We start from the raw sequence: 27452 nt of genomic DNA, 5'->3' as shown, positions 1-27452 counted from the left end.
CCGGTTGTTCCGATTGAAATTGAGAGAATCCTGTGGACATTTTCCCTCCCTGGGATTAGGCTGAGTGAGTTGGCTATAAACATTTGCCTTACATAATAGCTAGTAGCCTAATTCAGTTAGAACTGTAAGAGCAAACTGTCTCAAATATATGCTGAAAACGAAAGACATCATTTAAAATAGCCTACAGTCTCGCATAGTGGAATATTTTATTTTCTCATTGGAAAGGTGTCAAGTGTCAATCGTTACGGAAAATTGCGCAAACTAACAGCTACACGCATTATGTCGGTAGTAGGTATTGATGTGGGTTTCCAAAATTGTTACATTGCTGTTGCGAGAAGCGGCGGGATTGAAACCATTGCCAATGAATACAGCGACAGATGTACACCGTAAGTATACCATTGACATCAATATATAGAATGTGATTTTGCTACAAAATGTTTGGGACTGGGTGCGCGCTGTAGCATACCCTGATGGCGTAGTGATAAATAATGCTCCAACAATGGATGTTTCATGTGTTATGATGAATATCTTACAGTGGATGACATTATATTGGATTGTATTTTTTCTTCCATGTAAATATATAGCCTATTAATATCAATATTTGCAGTTTTGGTTATTACAACGTTATAACGTCTCCATTCTCAGAAGTCTTTGTTGCATGTTCATTTACCTAATGACCTCTCTTAATAATTGCAGCTGTCTACGTAGTGCTTGGAATGTGGCCTTTTTAGTTTCTTTTTACACTTTTCTATTATATTCTGTGAGACATGATATTTAATGCATCGTCATAGCCTGTATCGAAATTTGACCAAATTGTTCAGTATTAGAATAGATTGTATTAAATCTCATGTCATATAGTTTACTTTTTTTAATGAATATCCCTGCATTACTCTATTTTTCAAGTAAGCTTTGTTGTGTTGTCCTTTTTTATTCAAAGCAAGCGCACGCCATGTCAGCTAAATGTATAGATCATTTTATTTCTTGCGAGTATCATTGAATTTGTTGGGAATTGACTGCTGTCATACATTTTTGCTCTCAGACTTAAAAGTACTGTATGACAAATTCCCCTATGGACAGAATAATTTGAACAAAGATAAATATAGGCTATAGATGGGCTGCTTGTAGGCCTACTGTATGTAGCCTATTTGAATATGACTATCACACACAAATGTTATGACATTGGAATAGCTGACTGAATACATGGGTATTTAGTTTCCACCAATTCCTCTCAAAACTGCAATATTCTCCTGCTCTTCCTAACAGGCCACTATGCAAGGTGCACCAATACTCTGAGTGAGTGAGAGGGAATGTAATGACCTGGGTTTTATTACAGGACGTTCTTGCTCGGCCTCTTTCACAACTAATTTTCCAAATAACTTAACATCTGACATCAGACCAACTGCATAGCCCACAATCACAATGCCAATTGGGAATAACCTCAGACATAACATAGCATTGCAGTGTACAGCTTTCATAAAATGAATTTGATGATGAGGAGAAGGAGGGGGAAGATGGGTAGGTGGAGCAGAGTGAGACCTTCAATACCAGTTGATGGAACTGAGCCTTCCATTCAAGGAACCTGGATCACTCTGTGTCAGCAAGACAATACAATGAGCTGATGGAGGAAGTGAGTCAGTTAAATGAGTTAAAAAAGTGATATTTTAAATGCGGATCTTCCATACTCTTTGAAGGTGAACTGTTCTGTCTTACTGTCCTAATTTGTAGTTTCTTCATAGAAATTCACTTAATAATCTGCAGATGTTCAACCTCCATTGCCTACTATTAACCATTAGGCCTATATTATATTTTGTATGTGTTTATTTGTTTTGGTTCCTCAGGGCTTGGGTGTCTCTGGCCTCCAAAAACCGAACCATTGGAAATGCAGCCAAGGGTCAAGTAAGATGATCAAATGAGAACAGTTTTTATAATGTAGTACTATTATTGTGCAAATGTAATTTTGCAGATCAATACTTTTTTGGAGATGGTCAAATTGGTCAGCATCAGATCACATGACTAAAAAAAACAATTTATTTCAGATTATAACAAACTTTAAAAACACAGTCCATGGCTTCAAGAAGTTCCATGGCAGAACGTTTGACGACCCATATGTCCAGGGGGAGAAACCCAAGTTGCCTTACAGCTTGCACAAGCTGGCCAGTGGCAACACTGGAATCAAGGTAACACCACTGCACTCCATTTTGAATATGTTCCCTTCAGCTCCATCACCCCAAGCTCCATTGTCATTATGTAAATTACCATTGTTTTTTTGCTCAATTGTTTGTATTTTCCAATGTGTTTTGACCTCCAAACCATCTTTTTTAACCAGCACTGACACCATCAACCCTCCTCTGGTTTCAGCTGGTTTTGATATTGTCTAAATAGTCTCAACTAAAACTGTGTCCCATTCATAGGTCCGTTACCTGGATGAGGACAAAGTGTTCACAATTGAGCAGGTAACAGCAATGTTGCTGACCAAGCTGAAGGAAACTTCTGAGAGCGCCCTGAAGAAGCCAGTTGTGGACTGTGTGATCTCTGTGAGTGACAACAATATATATATACTGTAATACACTGCAAATGTATTACAGTATAGTCAATGTACTAGTCAATGTAGTATCAATATGCTACACGTGAATATACCTTGATATTAGCCAAAGTCATTTTTTTCATCCCATTTCAAGTTTATCATTTTCTAATAAGAGTTTTGATTCACAGGTCCCAAGTTTTTTCACCGATGCAGAGAGGAGGTCTGTGATGGACTCCACCCAAATTGCAGGGTTGAACTGTCTACGTCTGATCAATGACACCACGGCAGGTCAGTGATTCCCACAGAGTCATTAAGGTCATATTCTGTGATGGATATGTCTATAGCACTGGAGGTTGGTAGCACCTTAATTGGGGAGGAGGGGCTCGTGTTAATGGCTGGAGCGGAATTAGTGGAATGGTATCAAATACATAAAAAACATGGTTTCCATGTGTTTGATGCCATTCCATTTGCTCCGTTCCAGCTATTATTATGAGCCGTCCTCCCCTCAGCAGCCTCCACTGGTTTATACATTTATTGGTGGTAGTTGTCAAAATCATTCATATGTATTTAATTGTTTCACATTATTTCCACCAACAACTTTAGTTGTTTAGGAATATCATTATCCCAGAATAGGCTGGAGTTCCCTAGAGACAGCTGTTTTTCAAGTCTTTGTTTTCTCACCTGTAATCAGCAGGCACTGACATTCACAAAGTCTACTTGAAGATGCCCTTTGTAGGAGCAATGTATAGGCCTATAAGCTGCACAAACATATCATTGTATAAAAATATATATATTTTATTGTCACATACACTGGGTAAGTGCATTGAAATGTGTTGTTTTACAGGGTTACCGTAGTAGTACGGCACCTCTGGAGCAAATTAGGGTTAAGTGCCTTGCTCAAGGGCACATTGCCAAATTTTCCACCTTGACAGCTCGGGGATTTGAACCAGCGACCTTTCGATTATCGGGCAAACGCTCTAACCGCTAGGTAACCTATTATGTTATGGACCAAAATGACTTGATAACGCTTACATTACTTCTCGTCATTTCCATCCACTAAATGCTCTTAATCATGAAAGTGGTGTAGGGTTAGAGCAGGGGTCCCCAATTACATTCAGCCGCTGGCCGATTTTTTTCTTGAATAGTTATAAATTATTTGTACACTGCAAATTGACTGCAAGAAACCCCAAACAGATATAGTATTTGACAAAAACATAATCATTTCAAACCGTGATTACAAAGGGATACGTAATAATAATACGAATACATTTCATTTGTATAGCGCTTTTCATTACAGTGTTCTCAAAGCTCAAAACAAATGCTGATAATAAAACAAAATTCAATAAAAACATCATACATTTAGAATCAAGGCAGGGCATAGCAATAGTAGTGCTAAAATGACTTTGCAGATTAGGACTATAAAATATAAAATAGTGTGTAGAAATGTGTTTCAAGACCCGTTTTAGAAATTCAGGTTGATGGAGCGGCTCACAGATGGTCAGGGAGAGCAATCCATAGAGGAGGGGCAAGGGAGTAGAAGCCTCACTCCCCATAGTACGAAGACGTGTCTTGCAGACTCAAAGTAGTAGGCCTCTATTTATGCATGGGAATACTTGGGAAAAGATTTCCTAAATTAAAATCACTTTACGCTCATTTCCTGGTGATTTTTACAAAGTTTGCCTCTTATTGAGGAACCCTGCATTAGAGTGTCTGTCTCATATTGTTGTTTCTAAATGGCAGTGGCCCTGGCCTATGGGATCTACAAGCAGGACCTGCCCACCCCAGAGGAGAAGCCACGCAATGTGGTGTTCGTGGACCTGGGACATTCATCATTCCAGGTCTCCATATCAGCCTTCAACAAAGGCAAACTCAAGGTGGGTTCTTCTTCCTAAAGTAGCAGAAGCAGTCTATCACTATTTATCACCTGTATTTTTCTTTCTCTCTTCCATATGTAACCCCTAATTGTCTGGTCAATTAACCAGGTACTGGCCACAGCCTTTGATCCCTACCTGGGCGGGCGTAACTTTGATGAGGTACTTGTGGAGCACTTCTGCGAGGAGTTCAAGACAAGATACAAGCTGAACGTGAGGGAGAACCCCAGGGCTATTCTGCGGCTGTCTCAGGAGTGCGAGAAACTGAAGAAGTTGATGAGTGCCAACTGCTCTGACCTTCCCATTAACATTGAGTGCTTCATGAATGACATTGATGTGACAGGCAAGATGAACAGGTACACATATGGATTTGTGACTCCTTTGTTTAGCTTCCTATAGAGATGTATATGCAATAATAATCATTCCACTTTCCCCCTTCTTTTCTTTTTCAGAGTCCAGTTTGAAGAACTGTGTGCCACATTCTTGATGAGAGTAGAGGCGCCATTGAAAGCAGTTATTGAACAATCAAGTGTGTCATTTTTATCAAATCTAATTTGATTTAGTTGATGAACATTCAGTGATAGAGACAGTATAAATTCAATAGTAAAACTGAAAATGTATTATTTTATCCTCTGTGTGTGTGTGTGTGTGTTTTGTGTCAGAGCTGAGCCGGGATGAGATCTATGCAGTGGAGGTTGTAGGAGGAGCCACCAGGATCCCTTCCATTAAAGAGAGAATCTCCAAGTTCTTTGGCAAAGATGTCAGCACCACACTCAATGCAGATGAGGCTGTGGCACGGGGCTGCGCTCTTCAGGTCCTCACTTCCTTCTCCTCTTACAGTGATTTAAACTTCAGCCATCAATTTTATATGCAGCTGATGAATAATTTGTTGGAATATTTGGTGGGTAACAAAGTGATTGTGTGTTTGTGTCCTTGTTTTGGTGTGTGTTTGTTTATGTATGGATGTGTGTGTGTGTAGTGTGCAATTCTGTCCCCAGCGTTTAAGGTGCGTGAATTCTCCATCACTGATGTGGTTCCCTTTCCCATAACCCTACGCTGGAAGTCCCCCACAGAAGATGGAGTCGGGTAAGGGCACATACTGAGCTGGCTCTATAGAAAGAAACGTTCATTTGTGGGTACTGTGTTGTTTGTAATAAGATGAGAAGACATTACAACACAGTGATTTCCTGGTCCTCATTCAACACCACTGTCTGTTCTACAGAGAATGTGAGGTGTACAGTAAGAACCATGCAGCACCCTTCTCCAAAGTCATCACCTTCCACAAGGACGAGCCCTTTGACTTGGAAGCGTTCTACAGCCTCCCACAGGAGCTGCCTTACCCGGACATCAGGATAGGTACACCTGCTCATTCAACTAAGCCCTCTGCAGTTCATAGAGGTCTTCTTTCATCTTTGATGTACCTGTTCAAGGAATTGGAAGGCGGTCTAACTGAACGTAAAATATTTAGCTGTAACACCCTGGCTGGCACTTAGCTATTCTGCCTTGAGATCCCCTTACAAGACAGCTACTATATGTCTGTCCTGTGGTTGGCCATCTGAAATTGTTTCTTGGTGGCCTACCTGATGACGAACATTTAAACCATATAGTGGGGGTCTCCCACCTGGCTGATAATTAGGACAGGCTTAAATCTCCCATGGAACACTGCGTCCCTATGAGTCACAGGAGTCATTTACAGAGCAGAGCTGTGTGTGTGTGTGTGTGTGTGTGTGAGAGAGAGTATGTGTGTATTATAAGGGGATCTCTCAGGTGCGATTTCAGTTTGAAAGAAGCGCAATGACTAGCTAATCAGACCTCATCCTCCTTCCCCTGTCAATTCTCCAGTCTGTTTGTGTAATTTCATGTGACTCCATCAGGTGTGTCATTTGAATGCCTCTCCACCTGCCTCCTCCTCTCTTGCTTTCTCAGGGCATTTTTCTGTTCAGAATGTGGTGCCCCAGCCTGATGGAGACAGCTCCAAAGTGAAGGTCAAAGTGCGCATAAACGTGCACGGCATCTTCAGTGTTTCCAGCGCCTCCCTGATCGAGAAGCAGAAGGATGAAGGAGAGGATGTTCAGATGGACATGGAAGCCACTGTGCAGAATGAAGGAAGGCCAGAGGACCAGGTAACAGAAAGAGAAGGAGTGTGAAGATTCACCTGAATTTCACACCCTATTTTAAGATTTAAGAACGCATGGCAAAGAAGCCGTTGGTTAATCTTCCCGTTTGAATGTCTTATGTATAAGACATAGAGCACTGATATGACTTCATGTCTTTACCTGTGTGATTAATTTTACTCAAGCCCATTTTCTCTCTATTCCTGGCTCTTGAAGCTGCACTCCTTTCCTCCCATTGAAGATGACATCTATAACGATATGAACTATTTGTGGGAGGTTTTGTGGTCTGGTCTCATCTGTGGAGCACTGGTCTCATTAAGGTTCATCACATTGAGCCTGAGAGAATGTGTGTGTTTGTATAACCGGGCTTGGCATTGTGTGATGCCAGAGGATACATGGAGCCAGTGGAATAGCTATTAAGTTGAAAATACTTTCCACATCTTCATAGCTCTATTGTTCACAGGCTGTGCTGTGTCTGTGTCTGCTATAAAAAATCATCCTCCACTCCTTTGATATGATCAGTATGTCAGTGTATTTGAATGTGTTACTCATACAGATTCTAACATTCTCATTGGCATCCTTGAATAGTAGATAGTTTGATTACGTTAACAGGAGGGGTGTGCTGCTTGAAGTAAGCTGGTTTATATAGACGTAGGTGTAACATCATGAATTACATTACTAAGGTGTTCTATAAGTCAAAGCTACTGTAAGTAGAGCAGGAGAGCAGCCAAGCGTTGATTTTAAGATTCAGGTGATGTGGTTGTGACGGGTGTCCTACTGTCTCAGACTAAAATGCAGGTGGACCAGGAGGGTCAAGTCCAGGGGGACCAGCTGAATGAGGAAGCCAGCTCCTGCAGTAAGGTGAGTACGTGAATCATAAGAAACTATAATTACACTTCAACTTTTATGTCTTGTGAAACATAAAACATTTTAAATTTCCCAACAAAGAACGGAGTCCCTGGGGAGAAGCAGGACCCAACATCAGGGGGAAGCAAGCCTAAAGTAAAAGTGAAAAGCACTGACCTTCCCATTCTGGCCACCACCATCAGACAGCTGGACAGGGGGGTGCTCAATGACTTTGTGGAGTATGAGGTGAGTCACTCTGAAGGCCCCGACTCCCCAGCAGCTGAGTCAGATTCTCATCGAACCAAGAGAAAAGACTTACTGTAATGTAAAACTTACCTGCCTTGTTTAGTTCAAAGACATAAAACACAAGTAGTAAGGGTTTCTGTAGGAAGATGAATCATCTGCAGCTTTGGAACTGTAAAGGCATGTTCTGCATTAGTTGTCCCATTCATGTTTTATCTATGTTGTACACTTCTACAAAACTGGCAGATGATGTAGCTAACGTGCCCTATATTTCTGTGTGGCCGCCTGGGAGTGGGTATTAGAGGAAGCGGAAGGCTGATTTTGGCTCTCATTGTTGCCGACGTCAGTGTGCTGCTAACAGTTTAGCTTCCTTCACTGTCCCTGTCCCCATACCGGGCTTGAACCAGTGATCCTCTGCTTCGCAGCACACGTGACAGCCCTCCTTGAAAAGATACTAACCATTTGAGCTATACAAAAGGTACCCATTGGATAGCTCCATCGGTGACATTTCAAGCTAGCTGTGGAGTGAGATTATGGCATGTTCTTAACTCTGTTACACGTGTCTCACTTTGTCTCTTCCTCTCTTCCTCTCTGTGTCCCTCAGGGCCAGATGATCGTCCAGGATAAGCTGGAGAAAGAGAGGAATGATGCGAAGAATGCTGTGGAGGAGTATGTGTACGACCTGCGGGACAAACTGTGTGGCATCTATGAGAAGTACACCACGGAGGAGGTAAGAACCTAGATGAACATTTTCCTTTTAACTAAGAAATAAATACTGCCACATTGAACAAAGAATCAAAGAACAAAGAACAAAGTCTTTGCAATACATAATGTGTTTGCTGATACCTGTTTTGTCCTTTCTCACCTTTCAAAAAGGACAGTAATCGTCTGACACTGATGCTCGAGGACACAGAGAACTGGCTTTATGAGGAGGGAGAGGACCAAGCCAAACAGGTCTATGTGGACAAGCTGGAAGATCTCAAGGTTAATGTTTATTTAGCATAAAGGATTTCTATATCTAGCCTCTGCCTGCACCAGTCTGCTATTATAGCAGTTCTGAAATCAGGAGAAAGAAACATGAATAATAAACAAATGTATTTGGGGCATTTATGTGAACAGCCTGAAGGTTTAGGAACGTGACTTGATTTGAGTGATTTATTTGACTGATGTCCTTTTCCAGAGGTTTGCCCAACCCATTCATGACAGGCACAGGGAGCAGGAAGACAGGCCGAGGGCATTTGAAGAGATGGGCAAGAAGATCCAACTTTATATGAAGGCTGTGGAGCTTTATAAACAGAAGGTAAAAACTGGAATCTTTTTATGTTATAGTTCAGCATCCTTTCATCCTTGAGCATCTTTGATATGTCTTAGTTTTTTGGATAGTACTGAAAGGCATTGAGGGAGTTATTTTACGCTGCCCGTGTTGAACTGGGCAATGGCCCGTCATCAGGCGAAAGCGGGGAGGGAGGAGTGCGCTTCTCAAATGGAACAGTAATACGCTCCGCTTGGTCATGTTGTCAACAAGGCAGTATGGTGCAACTACCAGAAACATACAACACCTCTTTTCCATAAAATAAATGTTTGCATTTTCAAATTAGTTTTCATTGAGAAGCAGATAAACCGTTTTTCTCAAAAACAATCACTTTTGCATGGGAAAACAAAGAATCCTATTAAGTACTGCACTTGCTTAATTACATCACTTTTGTTTTAAGCCGACTTCGCCGTCGGACAGAGCGGGGCACCTGGCTTGCGCCCAGGAGGCAGCCTGGTTCCAATTCTAACGCAATCAACTTTCAGCCATTGCATAACACATCTACACGGGCGCCCGGGCGGGATTAATCGAACCCCCTCCCACTTTAGAAACATTTAACCCATTCTATGATTGAAATGGTTTCTCTCCTCATTGGGAACATGGTTTCTGTGGAGTGATGTCATTACAGCTCAGTATAAGACACTAAGAGACAATTTATGCTTGATCAGAAATGTGGTCAGAGGCGTCGTATGGATGGTGTGACGCAGTTGCGGAGCCTCCAGAGGCACGCAGTACCGCATCGCCGTGAGCCTCAGATCTTGTAACAATGCGGAGGGCTCCGTATAGCTCCGCATTGTCTTGATTGGTTGACGGTAGGTGAGGGCGCGAGGTCCTGTATAAACACAAACTCACTTCCTTGACAACTTCCTTCACAACAGCTCTACACTGCTCGGCGAAGCGCAAGAAGTATGAATGCCCTGACTTCTGCAGAGACCATATCACAGTAAATGCTGCATGACCAATGCAGACGTCAGATTGACCATGCAGCGCCTTTAAAGCTCAGTGTGAGATGCAGTGAAATGAAGTCCATTTACAATGCCTCTATTTCTCTGTGGTCTACTACAGTCGTGGCAAAAGTTTTGAGAATGACACAAATATACATTTTCACAAAGTTTGCTGTTTCAGTGTCTTTAGATATTTTTGTCAGATGTTACTATGGAATACTGAAGTATAATTACAAGCATTTCATAAGTGTCAAGGCTTTTATTGACAATTACATGAAGTTGATGCAAAGAGTCAATATTTGCAGTGTTGACCCTTCTTTTTCAAGACCTCTGCAATCCGCCCTGGCATGCTGTCAATTAACTTCTGGGCCACATCCTGACTGATGGCAGCCCATTCTTGCATAATCAATGCTTGGAGTTTGTCAGAATTTGTGGGTTTTTGTTTGTCTACCTGCATCTTGAGGATTGACCACAAGTTCTCAATGGGATTAAGGTCTGGGGAGTTTCCTGCCTATGGACCCAAAATATCTATGTTTTGTTCCCCGAGCCACTTAGTTATCACTTTTGCCTTATGGCAAGGTGCTCCATCATGCTGGAAAAGGCAATGTTCGTCACCAAACTGTTCCTGGATGGTTGGGAGTAGTTGCTCTCGGAGGATGTGTTGGTACCATTCTTTATTCATGGCTGTGTTCTTAGGCAAAATTGTGAGTGAGCCCACTCCCTTGGCTGAGAAGCAAGCCCACACATGAATGGTCTCAGGATGCTTTACTGTTGGCATGACACAGGACTGATGGTAACGCTCACCTTGTCTTCTCCGGACAAGCTTTTTTCCAGATGCCCCAAACAATCGGAAAGGGGATTCATCAGAGAAAATGACTTTACCCCAGTCCTCAGCAGTCCAATCCCTGTACCTTTTGCAGAATATCAGTCTGACCCTGATGTTTTTCCTGGAGAGAAGTGGCTTCTTTGCTGCCCTTCTTGACACCAGGCCATCCTTCAAAAGTCTTCGCCTTGCTGTGCATGCAGATGCACTCACACCTGCCTGCTGCCATTCCTGCCTCGATCCCGCAGCTGAATCAACTTTAGGAGACGGTCCTGGCGCTTGCTGGACTTTCTTGGGCACCCTGAAGCCTTCTTCACAACAATTGAACCGCTCTCCTTGAAGTTCTTGATGATCCGATAAATGTTTGATTTAGGTGCAATCTTACTGGCAGCAATATCCTTGCCTGTGAAACCCTTTTTGTGCAAAGCAATGTTGACGACATGTGTTTCCAGGAAGAACAATGATTCCAAGCACCACCCTCCTTTTGAAGCTTCCAGTCTGTTATTCGAACTCAATCAGCATGACAGAGTTATCTTCAGCCTTGTCCTCGTCAACACTCACACCTGTGTTAACGAGAGAATCACTGGCATGATGTCAGCTGGTCCTTTTGTGGCAGGGCTGAAATGCAGTGGAAATGTTTTTTGGGGATTCAGTTCATTTGCATGGCAAAGAGGGACTTTGCAATTCATCTGATCACTCTTCATAACATTCTGCAGTAAATGCACATTTCCATCATACAAACTGAGGCAGCAGACTTTGTGAAAATTAATATTTGTGTCATTCTCAAATCTTTTGGCCACGACTGTACACCACTGCTCTGTTGGGATTGTGCTAATTACTTTCCTTTTCCATATTCAGGACACCTCTGATTTCCTTGTTTAGTCTTATCAGTCCTCTGGGGCCTGTACACACTTTTCAAAGCTGGTTAGGTCATTGTCATAGTAAAGTAATTTTATGAGCAATTGTGACACTATTGTGACTTAATCTGTGTCTGGGTTTAACCCAGGATGTATGTAATAAACCATCTGTGACATTTTTATCAATTGATTTGTTTGTGAGGGCATAGACGAGGTGATTTACTTAATGAGATAGAGGTGTGCTATCTCTAATTGTTTTGTTTCCTATCTACACTCAGGATGAGCGTTACCAGCATCTGAATGCTGAGGAGATGAGAAACGTGGAGAAGTATTTAAATGAAAGCATGGCTTGGATAAACAGCAAGATGAATGCCCAGAGCCAACTCACCATCGCCCAGGACCCAATCGTCAAAGTAGCAGACATCATTTCCAAAATACAGGTGTGTGATAAGTGTGAATGATTCGACTATATGACATACTATTGGCCCATCGTCACCAGGTACTGATTATTTTACTAATACTGCATCCACCTATCTTCCACATATACCTATACTTTAGGAATTGGATGAAGTATGCAACCCAGTTGTCAACCGGCCAAAGCCCAAAGCAGAGGATGTGTCAGAGGAGAATGACAAGAGCAACGGGGCCCATAACAGCCCAAGGCAAGGAGCTGGCGGGAGGGGAGCGGCAAAGGGTAGCAACCAGACAAAGCCTCCTTCAGCAGAGATGGAGATTGACTGAGCCCCTCTGCCAAATAAGCTCTGCTACCAGCACTCTAGCTCCCATCAGACCATTTTGACAAGGTCTACCCAAACATACAGTACAAAGTGTATCCGGGACCATTTTTCCATGTCCACCACCACTCAATGGGCTGTTTTGTGCATTTGTATTCAGAGTCCCCCTGTTCTATTTTTTTCCTTTTGATCTTTTTTTGACTTTCTCTAGTATGTTACAACGGTGTGCTCCTCCCTCAGAGGTTAGACAATACCTTATATAGTCATTAACTGTAAGATTAGATATAGATGAAAACAATGCTGGCTCTCCTGAAAACAGTTTTTCCTAACCATACGTGTTTGCATTTCAAAAGTCCCATAAGCATCAGATCTCTAAGGTGACTCTTACTGCACATAACCTTGTAGTGGAACATAAGTAGAATTACTGTCTGAACAATCGCTATGGCTAATTAAACTATTAGTAAAATATGTATGCAATAATACATATTATATATATTTGTATTTAATATATGAATTTGAAAGGATGTCTGTATGCCTAGATACTGTAAATATTATTTTAGTAATTTAAACTGGCCAGTGCCTATAGTTGTGTATATAGAGGATACATTCCTAGTGTTGTTAGCAAAGAGAGAAGAGCAATGGGCTGGATGCTTATTCCTTTACTTATTTTCATGCATTTCTATATTTTGAGTCATGAGATTTAAAGACAGAGTAATAAATGTATAAATAAATAAATGTATGCACTCACTTATGTATAAGAGTGTCTGCTAAATGACTAAAATGTAAATGCATTATTTGTCTTTAAGACAAACATTGTACTATTTCATTCCCAAGAGGCACAGCGGTCTAAGGCAATGCACCTCAGTGCTAGAGGTGTCACTACAGACCCCTGGTTCGATTCCAGGCTGTATCACAACCGGCTGTAATTGGGAGTCCCATAGAGCGGTGCACAATTGGCCCAGCGTCGTCCGGGTTAGCGTCATTGTAAATAAGAATTTGTTCTTAACTGACTTGCCTAGTTAAATAAAGGTTAAATAAAAAATATAAATGTATTTGACTAAAGTGCTAAAAAAGTGTACACAATGATCTTCATCTTATTTAAGACTATTATGCTACAAAGCAACTTTAAATGTCAAGTTACTAGATGAGACAGTTGTTTTTACAGAAGGAGGACCCAATGTTATTTTAAGGCATCTAGTGCTTTTTGTTCCTGAAAAGCTCTCCTTAGCTTGAGGCAACATGTACTTGTTGCCATATGACGTATATAGTCACGTGACCACGAGGGTAACGGGCGGATATTTTCAAAATGGAAGAAATACGAAAGTTTTGGAGGGGCAACATTCATCTGTTTTATCAAAGGTCGTTTATGGCCGCTGATGAGTTTACCTGTATGAACATGTTTTGAATAATAATTTTGTATCGATTGGGAAGACAAATAAGAAGCAAGATGAGTGTTTCAATCGGCGATAAAATCGAGGTGAGTTGTCGACCTAGCTAACGTTAGCTGGCTAACCCGCAGCTAATACTGTACAATTAACTAGCAAGCGAACGTCAGTTGTCTACAAACGTTACCAACTTTGCATAATTCGTAGTCAGCAACGCAGAAGAGTAACTTTTATTTAGCTAGCTGGTGGCTAAAACTAGTAGCACTGGCTACTACAGCCGAGTTGTTGTTGACTATTTTGACTGAGACAAGTCCCCTGCGATTTACCGCAACTGTTTATTGTTGCCAGGTGACCGGTACCACAACGCCTGCTCATTAGCGGGAAGAGAGCCGGGATAATTAAAGGTTTTGGTTGGCTATATGACAGAGACAGGTGTTGTGATGTTTTACTTCTGACGGTTGGCTAGCCATAACGACCAAATGGTAACGTTAACATTAGCCACAGTTGTTGTAGTCTAGTACTCAGTCACTGTATGTCTAGTCGGCTACATGACACATATCAGAGAGAAGATGTTCGACAAAGTTTTTAATTATTTATTTCAAAACCTGACAACTAATTGCAAAGTCAGTGAAGATGAGGAGAGAATCGTATTTACAGCTGGGGAGCTAAAGATTGAGGTATCACATCAGAATCATCCTCTGTCAAAAACAGCTTACAGGCAAATCCATTTGTTGGACATAGGCCTAGCTATAGGACCTATTCTAGTCCTATTTGTTGTAATGTAAATATTAGCTTATTGATTTTGGATGAATATATTGCATATATGTGAATGTTTTCATTCTCTTTTTCAGGATTTCAATGTTCTCACCCTCCTTGGTAAAGGCTCCTTTGCATGTGTTTACCGGGCAAAGTCAGTGAACACTGGCTTGGAGGTGGCGATCAAAATGGTAAGAACTTACCATTTTTTAAAGTTGCTATACAGTCCACATCCAATTAGTTTTATGATGTAAGCTTGTTTCATGCTGTTCCTGTGTCATATGGTAAAAACACGTAAGAACTCATCAGCACAAAGTGTTTTTTGTCAAGTGCAAGCAAACAAATCACCGGTTTAGAAATATTGACTGCCTACACAGTGAAGACTTATCCACTCATCATCACCATCTCACTACCAGGTGGTGTTTAGCAGAGTCTTGTATTTTTCCTAAGCCCCCCTCCCAGGGGTCACCTGTGGACTGTTGGAAGTCTAGACAGTCTGTTCTGTTTCTGGATAGCTCTCACTCTCTTTGTGGAAGACCGATCGTTTGTTTACCACAAGACTAAAGCAGTGTATTATAATGCTCACTGTATAATTATCTCTATCATTCCCCTCTCTGTTCAGATTGACAAAAAAGCCATGCACAAATCTGGTATGGTCCAGCGCGTGAATAACGAAGTGGAGATTCAGTGTCGATTGAAGCATCCATCAATACTAGAGGTAAGCATGGTTGAACTTTGTTGGACGTGTTTTGGTATATCTGATCATTGTCGTGCTGAAATTGGTGCTACTTTAATAAGGTCTTATTTACTAATTTACATAACTGTGTTAACCCTGATATAACATTTCGGCTTGTAATTTTGCTATTTTGCAGCTGTACAACTACTTTGAAGACAGTAACTATGTGTACTTGGTGTTGGAGATGTGCCATAATGGAGAGATGAGTCGATACCTGAAAGACAGGAAGATGCCCTTCTCAGAGGATGATGGTCAGTCTCATTTACCGGGGTATAAACGGTCCTCTATAGACAAGGTCCTCTACTCCGACAATTGATCCACACATAAAACGGTCAACCGAATTGTTTCTAGTCATCTCTCCTCCTCCCAGGCTTTTTCTTCTTTGGACTTTATATGGTGATTGGCATCTAACTTTCTTAGTTACCATGACGACCGACCAAACTCAGTTCCTCTTTCAATCACCCACGTGGGTATAACCAATGAGGAGATGGCATGTGGGTATCTGCTTCTATAAACCAACGAGGAGATGGGAGAGGCAGGACTTGCACCGCGTTCAGCGTCACAAATAGAACTGACTTCTATTTTAGCGCTTGGCAACGCATTTAGCGCGTTTGCGCACGCGAGCAGTGTGAGTGCAATAATTGAATAACATGTATGTTTACATTTATTTTGCAACGCGAGCGGTGTGGTCAGCATGTAAGATGTGTAAAATTGATTATATACAGCTAAGTGGCTAGATGTCCAGATCAAGCTTCTTGGTTACAGCAGAGACATTCAATTCCCTCCTGGATCAAGATCCCTGTTGCCTAAATTGTTTTGTGCGCCAAGCTCTTTAAAAAATCCTTTTTTTTTACATAATTAAAAAACAAAATTGCCCCTTGTGTGCACATTCGGTAATACCCTATCCCCCGGTTTAGGGCTGGGTGATATGCCCTAAAACATCTCTATTTCTTCTTTAAATAAGCTGTTGTACAATTTAAAGTTCAAACCCACTGCATTTTAAAACAGTCAGCAATAATCTAATGAATTCAGAGCTTGTGTAATTATACCTAGGCTGAATATATTCCTTCCACAACCATAAGACCCACTAATAACTTTGAAAAAAATATTATAATTCGTCTGGCTTTCAGGTCTGTCTATAAAAATGCAATTTTTGTAAACATTTTACCAGAACCATGCATAATGCACATTCACTAATAATGTGGCAGGAATAATAGAAAATTAACACCAGTCTCATAAACAATCGCTCAAGCACAAGCCCATGTGCTAGTGAGTAGCCAGCTAATATTTATATTTCAAGTTTAGCCAATTTGGATCACGCGCGACAAACTGAGCATACATTTTCCAGAATGATTGTTCATTGGTACATATGTTTTATTAGTGTCTGCTCTGCTCAAAATTTGAGGAGTTGAAACATAAACATGGTATGGTTTGAAAGGTTAACTTCTCCTCTATTACAGTAAAATTATGTCTCTGTGTGTTTCGGTGTCCATATGACCGATTCTGTTGGACCCAACCTCAAATGCAAATAGCGAGTTGAAACCGTTTTGTCAGAGAGGAAGAAGTGATCTCTCATCTTTGTTGTGAGTGGTAGGGGGAGGGGCTTGGGAGAAAGAGGAGAAGCGAGAGGTTTCACTCACCAGAATCTGTCAAAAATAAGCCCAGTGCGTTTCTATGCTAAGCTTGTCGCCTGCCTTCCCGCCTTTGGGAAAACGCCTCTCATTGTTAGGGCGGAAACACGAGCATCTCGTCATTATATACACTAATCTCTGGTGTAAATGGGAAGGTGCACAGCACAGATGGAGCGAACGAGACAAGACCAAAAAGTGGACATAAACGCTGATAAAAAAATGTATTTACAAAAAAACTTGATTCTACAATTCAGGCATTTGGAATATTGCTCAAAAACATAAATTAGAATTAATCAAATGAATTTGATATATTGCCCAGCCCTACCCTGGTATGGTACTGAAACGGTATGACAATCTGGATACCGCCCAACCCTAGAGTGCATCAGTAACATATGAAATCTACTTTAACATGTCTTGACACTTGTCCTCATTTCCTTTTATAACAGTTGTTTTCATTTGGGTTTTTTTCACGTTACAGCACAGCACTTCATGCATCAAATAGTGAAAGGTATGCTGTACTTGCATACACATGGCATCATGCATCGGGACCTGACCTTGTCCAACCTGCTGCTAACGAGCAATATGAACCTTAAAATAGCTGACTTTGGCCTGGCCACCCAGCTGAAGCTCCCCAGCGAGAAGCACTTCACCATGTGTGGCACACCCAACTACATCTCCCCAGAGGTGGCCACCCACAGTGCCCACGGCCTGGAGTCTGATGTCTGGTCTCTGGGCTGCATGTTCTACGCCTTCCTGATGGGCCGGCCCCCATTTGACACAGACACGGTGAAGCACACCCTCAACAAGGTGGTTCTGGGGGAGTATGACATGCCCAGCCATGTGTCCCAGGAGGCCCAGGACCTGATCCGCCAGCTGCTGAGGAAGGACCCTGCGCAGCGGCCCAGCCTGTCTGCTGTGCTGGACCACCCCTTCATGACCCAAAGCCTGCTTGCCAGGACCAAGGAGCTGAGCCTTGGTGAGCCAGGCTCCATGGACAGCGGCATCGCCACCATCTCTACAGCCTGCACTTCATCCACCTCAGGCAGCAGCCGTCTCCAGAGGAGAGCAGCCAGGCATGTGATCGGACCTGCCCTGCCCAACCGCATGGCACCTATCCCCACACTGCCCCGGCCGCCAAGCAGCGCCTGCTTTGAGGGGGTTGAGCAGTGGCAGCAGCACTCCGACAGAGTAGGGAGGAGCAGGGCAGTTCTGGGCGGGGAGAGTGGACGGCCTCACTCCCGGTACCTACGGAGGACTCACTCCTCAGACCGGTCTAGCTCCTCTGTCATTCCAGCCCAGGGGATGGGGCAGGCAGAGCTGGAGAGATGCCACTCTGAGGAGATGCTGACTGGGTTGGAGAGACGGGCCTTTCCCATGTCCTCCAGCTACAAGGACACTCCACAACCCTTCGCAGAGCATGGAAGGCTCCCATCAGTGCCTGTCAAACAGACAGCCAGGTAAGATGTGACTCCAGTGTGATGTAATTAATAGAATGTAATTTTTTTTATTAAGATGGCTGCGTCTGTCTGACTAACTGATACATGTATGTACCCCTTTATTTCCTCAGCTCAGGATGTTCATATTCCATACAGCCACCACATCCACTAAACCTGCAGTTACAAGAGTCAGAAGGTGTACAGAATTGGCTCAGTAAAGAAGGTATAGTACACCTACTTGTTTCTTTGCTGTATCTTAATCTTATATCCCAATGTAAAGATTTAAAAGCTCTAAAATCAAGATTTTTCTCACAAGCTTGACCGCATTGTTTGTTCATCCTGCCTCACCAGGCCCGTTTCCGAGGCCCACGGATGTCACCTCTCACAGCAGCAGTGGCAGTTTCCATAGTGGCAGGGAGCCTCTAGGTGTACACAACACCTGGAGTGACAAACCGGCAGGCAGAGGCACCAGTCCTCACCTCCACCACAACCAGCACCACCTCCACCACACCTCAAACACTGATTCCTACAGGGAGAATGGGCAACCCGGTCATGGGGAAGAGCTGCAGAGTCTGTCCAAACCAAGTGTAGAAAAGGAGAAAAAGTCCCTGAGAAATGTGCTCCCTCCTTTGTGTGCCTCAAGACTGAAATGCATCAGACAGAAGACTAAAAACGCTGTGGTAAGACAGACATACACCCTAGTTATCCCCCTGTCTATTCAATTGATCTGCTTTCAATGACAGTGCTATGTCTGCCTGCCCTACACCTGTAGTTTCTGTCTCCTTCTCCCCAGGTGAGCATTCTGGATACAGGAGAGGTGTGTATGGAGCTGCTCAAGGGCCAGGGCCCCCAGGAGAGGGGCAAAGAGGTCCTCAGGATATCCTGTGATGGTTTGATGGTGAGTTTCAGGAAAAACACAACACTTCATAACCTTCAGAGAAGATGTATCATGGTATGTCTGTGAAATAATGGCAAAACACTAATGTCACCCTTTGACCATGATCTTGTAGGTCACTATTTACCAGCCCAATGAGGGGAAGGGTTTTCCTGTGCTAGACCGCCCCCCTGCTCCCCCTGAAGACATCTTGATCTGCAGCTATGAGGACCTACCGGGTACACCTCAATACCAAACAGTGACGTCTCGCAGTGACATGATTTAAAAACCACAATTTGGGGTCTCCCGAGTGGCAGACCAGTTTAAGGCACTGCATCGTATGCAGTGCTAGATCCATTACTACAGACCCGGGTTCATTCCTGGGCTGTGCCACAACCGGCCTTGGCCGGGAGTCCCATAGGACGGCGCACAATTGGCCCAGCGTCGTCCGGGTTGGGGGAGGGTTTGGCAGGTGAGGCTTTACTTGGCTCATCGTGCTCTAGTGACTCCTTGTGGCGGGGCCTGCGGGCTGACCCCGGTCTCCAGTTGAACTGTGTTTCCTCCGACACATTGGTGCGGCTGGCTTCTGGGTTAAGCTGGCGGGTGTTAAGGAGCGCGGTTAGGCGGGTCATGTTTCGGAGGACGCATGCCTCTCCCGAGCCCGTTGGAGAGTTGCAGCGATGAGACAAGATCGAAAAGGGGGTAAAATACAAAAGATGTAAAACCACAATTCGATAAATGTGTTGGAAATCTGATTTCAACTAACCTTTGTCCTCTGTTTGTCCTCAATAGAGAAGTACTGGAAGAAATACCAGTATGCCTCCAAGTTTGTGCAGCTGGTGAAATCCAAGACTCCCAAAGTCACCCTCTATACCAAGTATGGCAAGTGTATGCTGATGGAGAACTCCCCCAATGCAGACCTGGAGATGTGCTTCTACGATGGTGAGGATCATGTAGAAAGCATTAATTATATGAAACATAATGACGTTGAAGGATAAGGTGTATTTTCCTTCTGAGATTGAAACGTTATTGTTGCACAGTTAAACTAAATCATCCTGACCTGTGGTCCCCCTGTATGCTGTGACAGGAGCAAAAACCCACAAGACGTCAGAGCTGGTCCGTGTGGTGGAGAAGAGTGGGAAGTCGTACACAGTGAAGGGAGAGGTGGGTCTGAGTGGCCTCAGCCCAGAGAGCAGGCTGTACGTGAAGCTGTCTGACGAGGGCCACAGCATGTGTCTGTCTCTAGAGACGGCAATCACTGCAGAGGAGCAGCGCTGTGCCAAGAGCACTCCCTTCTTCCCCATCACCATCGGCCGGTGAGCAAGAGAGCCATGACTGTCTGTTAATGCTGGACATTGTCACGTTTGGAAGCACTTAAAGGGACATTTCTAAAATGTTCAACTTAATGTTGATCTCCAGCACCACCCCAACATCAACATATGTGAAAATGGTGCATTTCTGTTTTGTAGTAAAAAAGAGAGGAAGATAAGTGTTTCCAATGACATCATCAACCAATTAGACAATTAGTAGGAAATGCCTTCTCATAATTGGTTAAAATCACATGATGCTCATTGATGTCATTGGAAACACTTATCTCCCTCATCTTTTTTTACTACAAAACATAGAAACGTGCCATTTTCACATATGTTGTGGTGATGAATATGAAGCTACATTCTTTTGACATTTCCCTTTAAAGAAAGCACCATGTTGCAGAATGCAGACACTATTTCAGTTCTAATCAGTCAGTCATACTTGCCTCCAAACAGGTTGTTGAGATATCCAGTCTCCTGTCAGTCCCAGTCCTTGTCACTAATCTTGCGCCTCTGTTTATCCCTCCCAGGAGACCTGCCAACCCAGACTCTCCCTGCCCCTTGGGTGGTGATGCCCCTGTAAATGTGGCATCACCACCCAAGCACCCACACATTACTCCCTCTGTGAGTTTCTCCTGACACATTTCATTCTATCAACTAAGCTATTTATTCCATCCATTTTTATTTAGGAAGTGTAAGATATATATATATATATATATTTTTTTTTTTAATCTTTTTCTCTTCTCTAATCTTCAGATGATCTCCTATGATGGGTCTGACTTCACCTCGGCTAGCGTGAACAAAAACTGCTCTCCACTGTCGGTCAAACAAGACCACACAACCAACACAGGGAAAGTGCTCAAGTCTGTCTTTGTGCCAAACATTGGTTGGGCATCACAGCTGACTAGTGGAGAGGTGTGGGTGCAGTTCAACGATGGCTCCCAGCTGGTGGTGCAGGCAGGGGTCTCTTGTATTACCTACACGTCCCCAGAGGGACGAACCACCAGGTACTGAACACTTACACAGCACCGATAACACTTACAATAAACTGTCCCATGGCTTCACCACCCTTTCATACAGTGCTATGTCAATGTCCATCTTTTGTCATTTTGATATGGAATGGTAGTTGTCAACCTCTTTTTGCTGACATGTTCCTGCTTGTTGCTCCAGGTACAAAGAGAATGAGAAGTTGCCAGAGCTTGTGAAGGAGAAGCTGCACTGTCTCTCCACCATCCTGGGCCTGTTAGCCAGTCCAGCAGCACGCCGCTGAATCAAACAACCTCAGCAGCATAGTACAATGCTGTTGCAGGGAGGAGACACTATTATAGGCTTTATACCGTGACATACATACCTCTCAAGTGTGCTTGTAAATATTGTTTTTATGTACAGATGACAAAATTATGAAAATATATATTTTATAAAGTGCCCATGTTGTACAGTATAATCTTGTATGTGTATGTAAACTTGAGTCTTTTGTAATTTTCTACGTTGTCAAACCATAATCTCCATGAAATGTCAATGCATAAAAGCTGAAGCAATAAACATCTGCAGGCTGGGTGGAGTTCAGGGCTCTTTTGTTCTTTCTCACTTTTGCTACAGCATGAATGGGTAAATGTTTACAACAAAGTAAAATATTAAAGGATGAGCTGTTGCGTTAGCATTCCTTACTGCTGTATGGTATTGATATGCAGAACATGAGGCCTATCACGTGTGAGAAACCCAATACAACATTGTGGGAATTAATTTAATAACTTAGACATTTGTTTGTCATTATCTGGGCTGAAGCACTGGAATAGTAATGGCAATTTCTCACATGGATATTGGTTTTTTAAAAAGGGGGGGGGGATATTTTTCCCCTGTTCGTGTAGCCATTTAATAAAAAAAGTCATTGTTTAGAATTAGTTTCTTTAAAGAACATATACAACATTCAGGTGGAAGCACAAATTACATTGTCAGGGTGAAAAAAATGATAAAGGTTGTAAGTAGGGGTAATATTTATTTCCCATTTAGAAGCACAATGAAAAACAATGCGAGACACAGTATAGTTGTGTACAGATATGTCAGTGTTTTCACAACATACTGGGCATGGCTTGGTTAAGACATCCTCTCCTTGGTCACTGTTTACAGGGTTGAAGATCTGTGTCCTTCACTAGGAAAGGCTGCAGGAGCATTGCTAGTCCCGGAGGGCTGCAGGTGGAATGGCTAAACCGTTTAGATTGTCAGTCATTGTCACTAGGCCATTGGGGCTAAGTAACCTCTGTGTCGATTCAGTTTGCCAGCCTACTTATTCTACGTACATGCTGAAGGACTAAGAGCCTGTGCTCAAGTAAATGTCCTATTGTTTTTACATTGAGTTGGCAGCCCTGTACTCTTTTCCTTGCACTTCAACTGGATGCTTACTAAGGGTGAAGACAGGCAACTAAGCTGCTCGGTCTCCTTGAAGTTCTGAAGATAGTTTCATTTGCCAACCAACTACTTCACTACTCGTCTGACAAACATCCATTGTTTGTTCAACTCGCTCACTCTCCATTTAATAAAAAAATAATTTCCCCCCATAAAATCGCTAAATAAATTGTTCTTAGGAAATCATGACAGATGTTAACATGTACATTTCAGTCAAATAGAAGTACAAACTAAATGGTTCTCTCACAGTGAACATTAGGAGCAAATTAGATGTTCTCTCTATTTTAACCTAATTTTGTGCCACCTCAAAAGGACACAGCAGCTGGACAATAGGATTCATACAGGGAGTTTGGCGTCTGTCGATACCAGCTATACAAGAGAGCACAGCAGGTGGACTACAGGATGTTTCACTGTTTAATAGGTGCCAGGAGTCTGCCGTCAATAAGGCTGAAAGTAAAAACAAACAAAAAAATCCTTAGCATTGTAATCAAGAAACAATTAATTTAATGGTCACAAAAATAAACTTGCCGATTTAGTGTGTTCAATACCAATTGAACATACCGTTTTTAAAGAGGCCCAGACGTTCCATTGAGTCGTAATGGAGGGAGAGTTTCCTGTGTCCAGTCATTTCAAGTCCATAAAACAGTACTGTCTGACAGTCAGGTCATTTTCACTAAAGCATTGGAATTCTGGAATTCTTCTCGAAAACACCCACATATACAAACGGAATGTGATCCTGATCTTTCAGCTGGAGGAACGCAAATCAAGTTGAGAAGCAGGGACATGGACTTCTTAGTACTTGCATAAAACACCTGTATAAACCTCAACCACATCTGCCATAAACACTCAAAGGCCTTTATAAACATTCCATATTTAACTTGGTCACATGAACAGAGATTTCTTTTTCCCCCTTTTACTGCTGATAAATGTTTATAAATCAGGTGTGATCAAAAGGATTATTCAGGCATTTTCAGACTTTCGTGCTACATATATCTTGATATAAATAAAATATTTTCTGTTTTCTGTAGTTGTGAAGACTATGAAATTGACATGACAAGAGCCTTGCCAATAAGATGGCACACAGGAAAGTAAACAGCACTCAATGTAAATTGTATCTAATGTAGGGCTGGGCAATTTGGCCAATATATATTATCACAATATCTTTCCCGATTTGGATGGTTTGGCAGTATTTGGCAGAATTTTAGTTTCTGGATAATGAAAGTTCTGAATATGTTTTATGAGTAGTGCATGACCCTAGGATGGCAACCAACAAATACCTTTCTCCATGCTGATTGTTATATACACAACCAAACTAGGAAGACACTGACAGTGAAGTAGTCCAACCTTTCATTTATATAGCACTGTATCAACAGCTCGTTATAGACCCTGGGTGTCAAACTCATTCCACAGAGGGCCAAATGTCTGCCGGCTTTTGGTTTTTCCTTTCAATGAAGACCTAGAAAACCAGGTGAGGGGAGTTCCTTACTAGGGGAAAGGGGGATACCTAGTCAGTTGTACAACTGAATACCTTCAACTGAAATGTGTCTTCCACATTTAACCCAACCCCTCTGAATCAGAGAGGTGCGGGGGGCTGACTTAATCGACATCCATGTGTTTGGCGCCCGGGGAACAGTGAATTAACAGCCCTGCTCAGGGGCAGAATGACAGATTTTTACCTTGTCAGCTCGGGGATTCAATCCAGCAACCTTTCGGTTACTGACCCAACGCTCTAACCACTAGGCTACCTGCCACCCCACTACTAATCAGTGACCTTAATTCATCAATCAAGTACAAGGGAGGAGCGAAAACCTGCAGACACTCGGCTCTCCGTAGAACGAGTTTGACGTGTTAGACGGTTTTGTAAAAATCCATACTGGTACGAGGATCCATACCGGTACGAGGATCCATACCGGTATGAGGATCCATACCGGTATGAGGATAGATATTAAAAGACGATAGATATCGCCCAGCCCTAATCTAATGTCCACCAAGATCCCAATGACTTTCTTGCAACTTTGGAAATGACAGAGTGGGCTCTTCTGCTTTAAGACAGTTAGCACAGGCAGCTGGTCCAAACCAGTGGAGGAGTATTAGAATACAGACCATCCTCTAGCCATACATCCCTTCTACCCTAACCACACATGACAGAGTGGCATTCAGACACACATCACTAGTGAGTTTAAATGCAGGAAATGTGTCTGTGTGCCTGGAGCATATGTTTATTTGCCCTTTTCTTTACCGCTGCAGTCAAAGGTCAGACATGGCTAGTCCCCCAACCACCTCATGTGGACCACTTCAGAGATTTCACAGAGAGAAACTAAAATCAGCAATTAAGCAAGCAGAGTTCCCAAAAGTTCACATTACTGTAAGTCTTATTAAACCAAACAAAAAAAATTCCAAAAGGCAGAAAAGAAAAGATCAAAGACCCAATCACCATCAAGATCTACATAGAAAAAAGTTGGTTTTAGATTACAGATATATTATAGTTAATATCATAATTATTATGATTATTATTCATTATCGTCACCATTATCATCATCTGTTTTTGTTCGCGGTTAGAACAGGGTGGGGGCTAAGGGGGAAGAGGATGGCAGTCATTGGGAGGAAGCCTTGGTGGCTATCGTGGACACACAGTGTTGCTGGAAGTTGGGGGACATGGCTGAGTTACAGCCCAGTCTCTGGCGGGGGCCCTTCAGGTTCCCATCCCCCTCCACGATCCAGGGGCTGCTGCTGGCCTCTTTCCCCAGCATGCTGCAGCAACCTGGGGAGTCCGGGGTCGGGGCTGTGGGCACCGTAGCGCTGGGGGTATGGCTGGATGCCAGGCTTTTGGGCTGCCCGCTGGCTGGGGGGCTGTCAGGGGAGTGAGCCTGAAGCACACTGGTGATGTGGGTCAGGAGGTTGTTGAAGAACTCTGGGACACCCTCGTAACCTGGAGAGAAGAGGGTGAGCCTTGAGACATGGCTTACCGATGCTTATATCCCACCTCCAATACAGAGGGCAGCTGATGGTAACAGTACAGTAGAGGTAAATGAATGAAAGACTAAAGAATAAAATTGTCTGGTAGTTATTTTAGGACTTCTTGCTTGTATTTTGACTGCCTAGCTTCTGTCCTTAAAGCACAAAGGGTGAATGTTTGTGAGAGTAGGGATTAGCTCAGTACCATTCTCCTCACACTCCAACCGTCAAAGGTGGCAACAGAGTGCAACCCGAGAACAGTGTTACCATAGCGACGGCCCTAGTCAAGAGAGGCATGCTAGACTCGCCTCTGAGCGTGCTCAATGCTCATTTAAGACTGCTGATGACATCATTGTTGAGCTTACTCTCTCCGAGACACCTAGTCTCTGTCTCCAAGCAAGGCCATGTCACGCAGGCTAGCAATGCCTTAAAGCAATCTCTCAAAGATTTGAAATGACATACTGGTAGAGATGGTAAAACTGAGTTGTACGGCTACACAGGTAGTATGAATGCCCATCCATCGTAGACTTGAACAGAAACACACATCTACTCCTATTCCCTACGGCAGAGGAACAAACCACTGACCAGGGAATGCATTGATGTCGATGACGGCGTGTTGGCCCGTGAGGTTGTTGATGATGACGTCGATGCCAAACAAGGACACGCCCAGCGCCTGTCGCAAGGACCTGGACAGCTCTCTGATGACATCATCACTGGGTGGCTGGGACACCCCCTCCACGTTGTCCCTCTGTGGCAGGAAGAAAACTAAGTCTGAGTTTAATGAACTAGGGGCATTTAATAACACTGGTTTTAAACAGATATAGGTGATATGAATTTCATGATGTTAATGTATTGCACTTACAGAGGTCAGGTCTGAAGAGGACTCTGGCTTTGATACATTATGACTGTTGAAGAAAATTGCTTTTCTGTCTGTAATGGAGAAAACATGCACTTTAGTCAGATGACACGTTACATTACTGAACTATTTGTTATGGCTGTACAGTTCTCATCTCAGGCACTAGGAGGTAGCAAAAACTCATTTGAGCGACAAATGTCCAGCAAAGTCCACTGGTTGATGGAAACCAAAGGCACGGGAGCAGCCATAAACAATGAATGAAGTGGTACCAGTATCACTAACAGGAAGATACCGCGGAATAAAAAAATGACAGTGATGTTAACATAAAATACATTCTAGGCCTGCGTATATTAGCTGCCGTTGGCCTTGAAAGCATTTGTCCTTAAGATTACTTTACCGGAAATCCCATGAATAATATTTTTGTTTGAGTGTTAGAGGAGTGCTCTATTCCCTCCAACAAGCATGCAAGATCCATTTATTCCTCACATTGGTTGATATAGACAGTGGATATGTATCCACATGTGCTGCTCAATTATCTTAACCATCTCTAATCATTATAAAAACAAAACACTAAAGCCAAAGTAAAACCTAATGATGAAATTTGGATAATTTAACATGAAAATAAACTCAATGTCTGTCAAAAAAAGACATCTGTTAGGCACACAACTCCTACTTGTAATGGTCATACATAACTCAATTTCAATGGCCTTAATAAACTGAGTGTACTAAACGTTAAGGACTCGTTCCATGACAGACTGACCGGGTGACAGCTATGAACCCTAATTGAGGTCACTTTTTAAATCCACTTCAAACTGCAATGCTTCTGGGTTTTGCTCAACAGC

General features: G+C 42.8%; 3 protein-coding genes across 8 annotated transcripts in view; 2 read left to right on the top strand and 1 right to left on the bottom strand.

Moving 5' to 3' along the window:
* On the top strand, positions 1-13021 carry LOC106597416 (heat shock 70 kDa protein 4L). Its single transcript, XM_014188630.2, has 19 exons — positions 1-386; positions 1839-1896; positions 2037-2177; positions 2412-2534; positions 2713-2812; positions 4265-4398; positions 4507-4751; positions 4848-4924; positions 5058-5209; positions 5375-5481; positions 5618-5751; positions 6322-6518; positions 7296-7370; positions 7458-7601; positions 8203-8328; positions 8475-8582; positions 8779-8898; positions 11813-11974; positions 12093-13021. The coding sequence occupies exons 1-19, from the start codon at positions 280-282 to the stop codon at positions 12273-12275; spliced, it is 2493 nt and encodes an 830-aa protein (XP_014044105.2). The 5' UTR covers positions 1-279; the 3' UTR covers positions 12276-13021.
* Positions 13022-13526: 505 nt separating this feature from the next.
* LOC106597351 (serine/threonine-protein kinase PLK4) lies at positions 13527-21951 on the top strand. Of its 2 annotated transcripts, none has more exons than XM_014188572.2 (14): positions 13527-13745; positions 14505-14600; positions 15032-15127; positions 15282-15396; positions 17255-18233; positions 18344-18435; positions 18564-18892; positions 19006-19110; positions 19223-19325; positions 19879-20028; positions 20174-20402; positions 20927-21020; positions 21153-21403; positions 21567-21951. In XM_014188572.2, the coding sequence occupies exons 1-14, from the start codon at positions 13716-13718 to the stop codon at positions 21664-21666; spliced, it is 2769 nt and encodes a 922-aa protein (XP_014044047.2). In that variant the 5' UTR covers positions 13527-13715; the 3' UTR covers positions 21667-21951. The 2 variants fall into 2 exon arrangements, with proteins under 2 accessions (XP_014044047.2, XP_045572260.1); XM_045716304.1 differs by lacking the exon at positions 13527-13745 and adding an exon at positions 14148-14330.
* A 421-nt stretch (positions 21952-22372) lies between these two features.
* LOC106597151 (inositol-tetrakisphosphate 1-kinase-like) overlaps positions 22373-27452 on the bottom strand; it is a 49652-nt gene continuing 44572 nt past the window's right edge. For 4 of the 5 annotated variants that reach the window (XM_014188432.2, XM_014188397.2, XM_014188472.2 and 1 more), the window contains exons 9-11: positions 26617-26684; positions 26340-26502; positions 22373-25728 (exon numbers count right to left, since the gene is read on the bottom strand). In XM_014188432.2, the coding sequence (XP_014043907.1) occupies positions 25394-25728; positions 26340-26502; positions 26617-26684 (566 nt within the window). In that variant the 3' untranslated portion in view covers positions 22373-25393. The remainder of the gene's footprint in view (positions 25729-26339; positions 26503-26616; positions 26685-27452) is intronic. The other variant, XR_006769515.1, reaches the window with a different exon arrangement.

Source organism: Salmo salar, chromosome ssa01 (assembly GCF_905237065.1).
Source record: "Salmo salar chromosome ssa01, Ssal_v3.1, whole genome shotgun sequence".
Lineage (NCBI taxonomy): Eukaryota > Metazoa > Chordata > Actinopteri > Salmoniformes > Salmonidae > Salmo > Salmo salar.
Note: the sequence above shows the minus strand (reverse complement) of the source record. Positions and strands in the feature narration are given on the sequence as shown.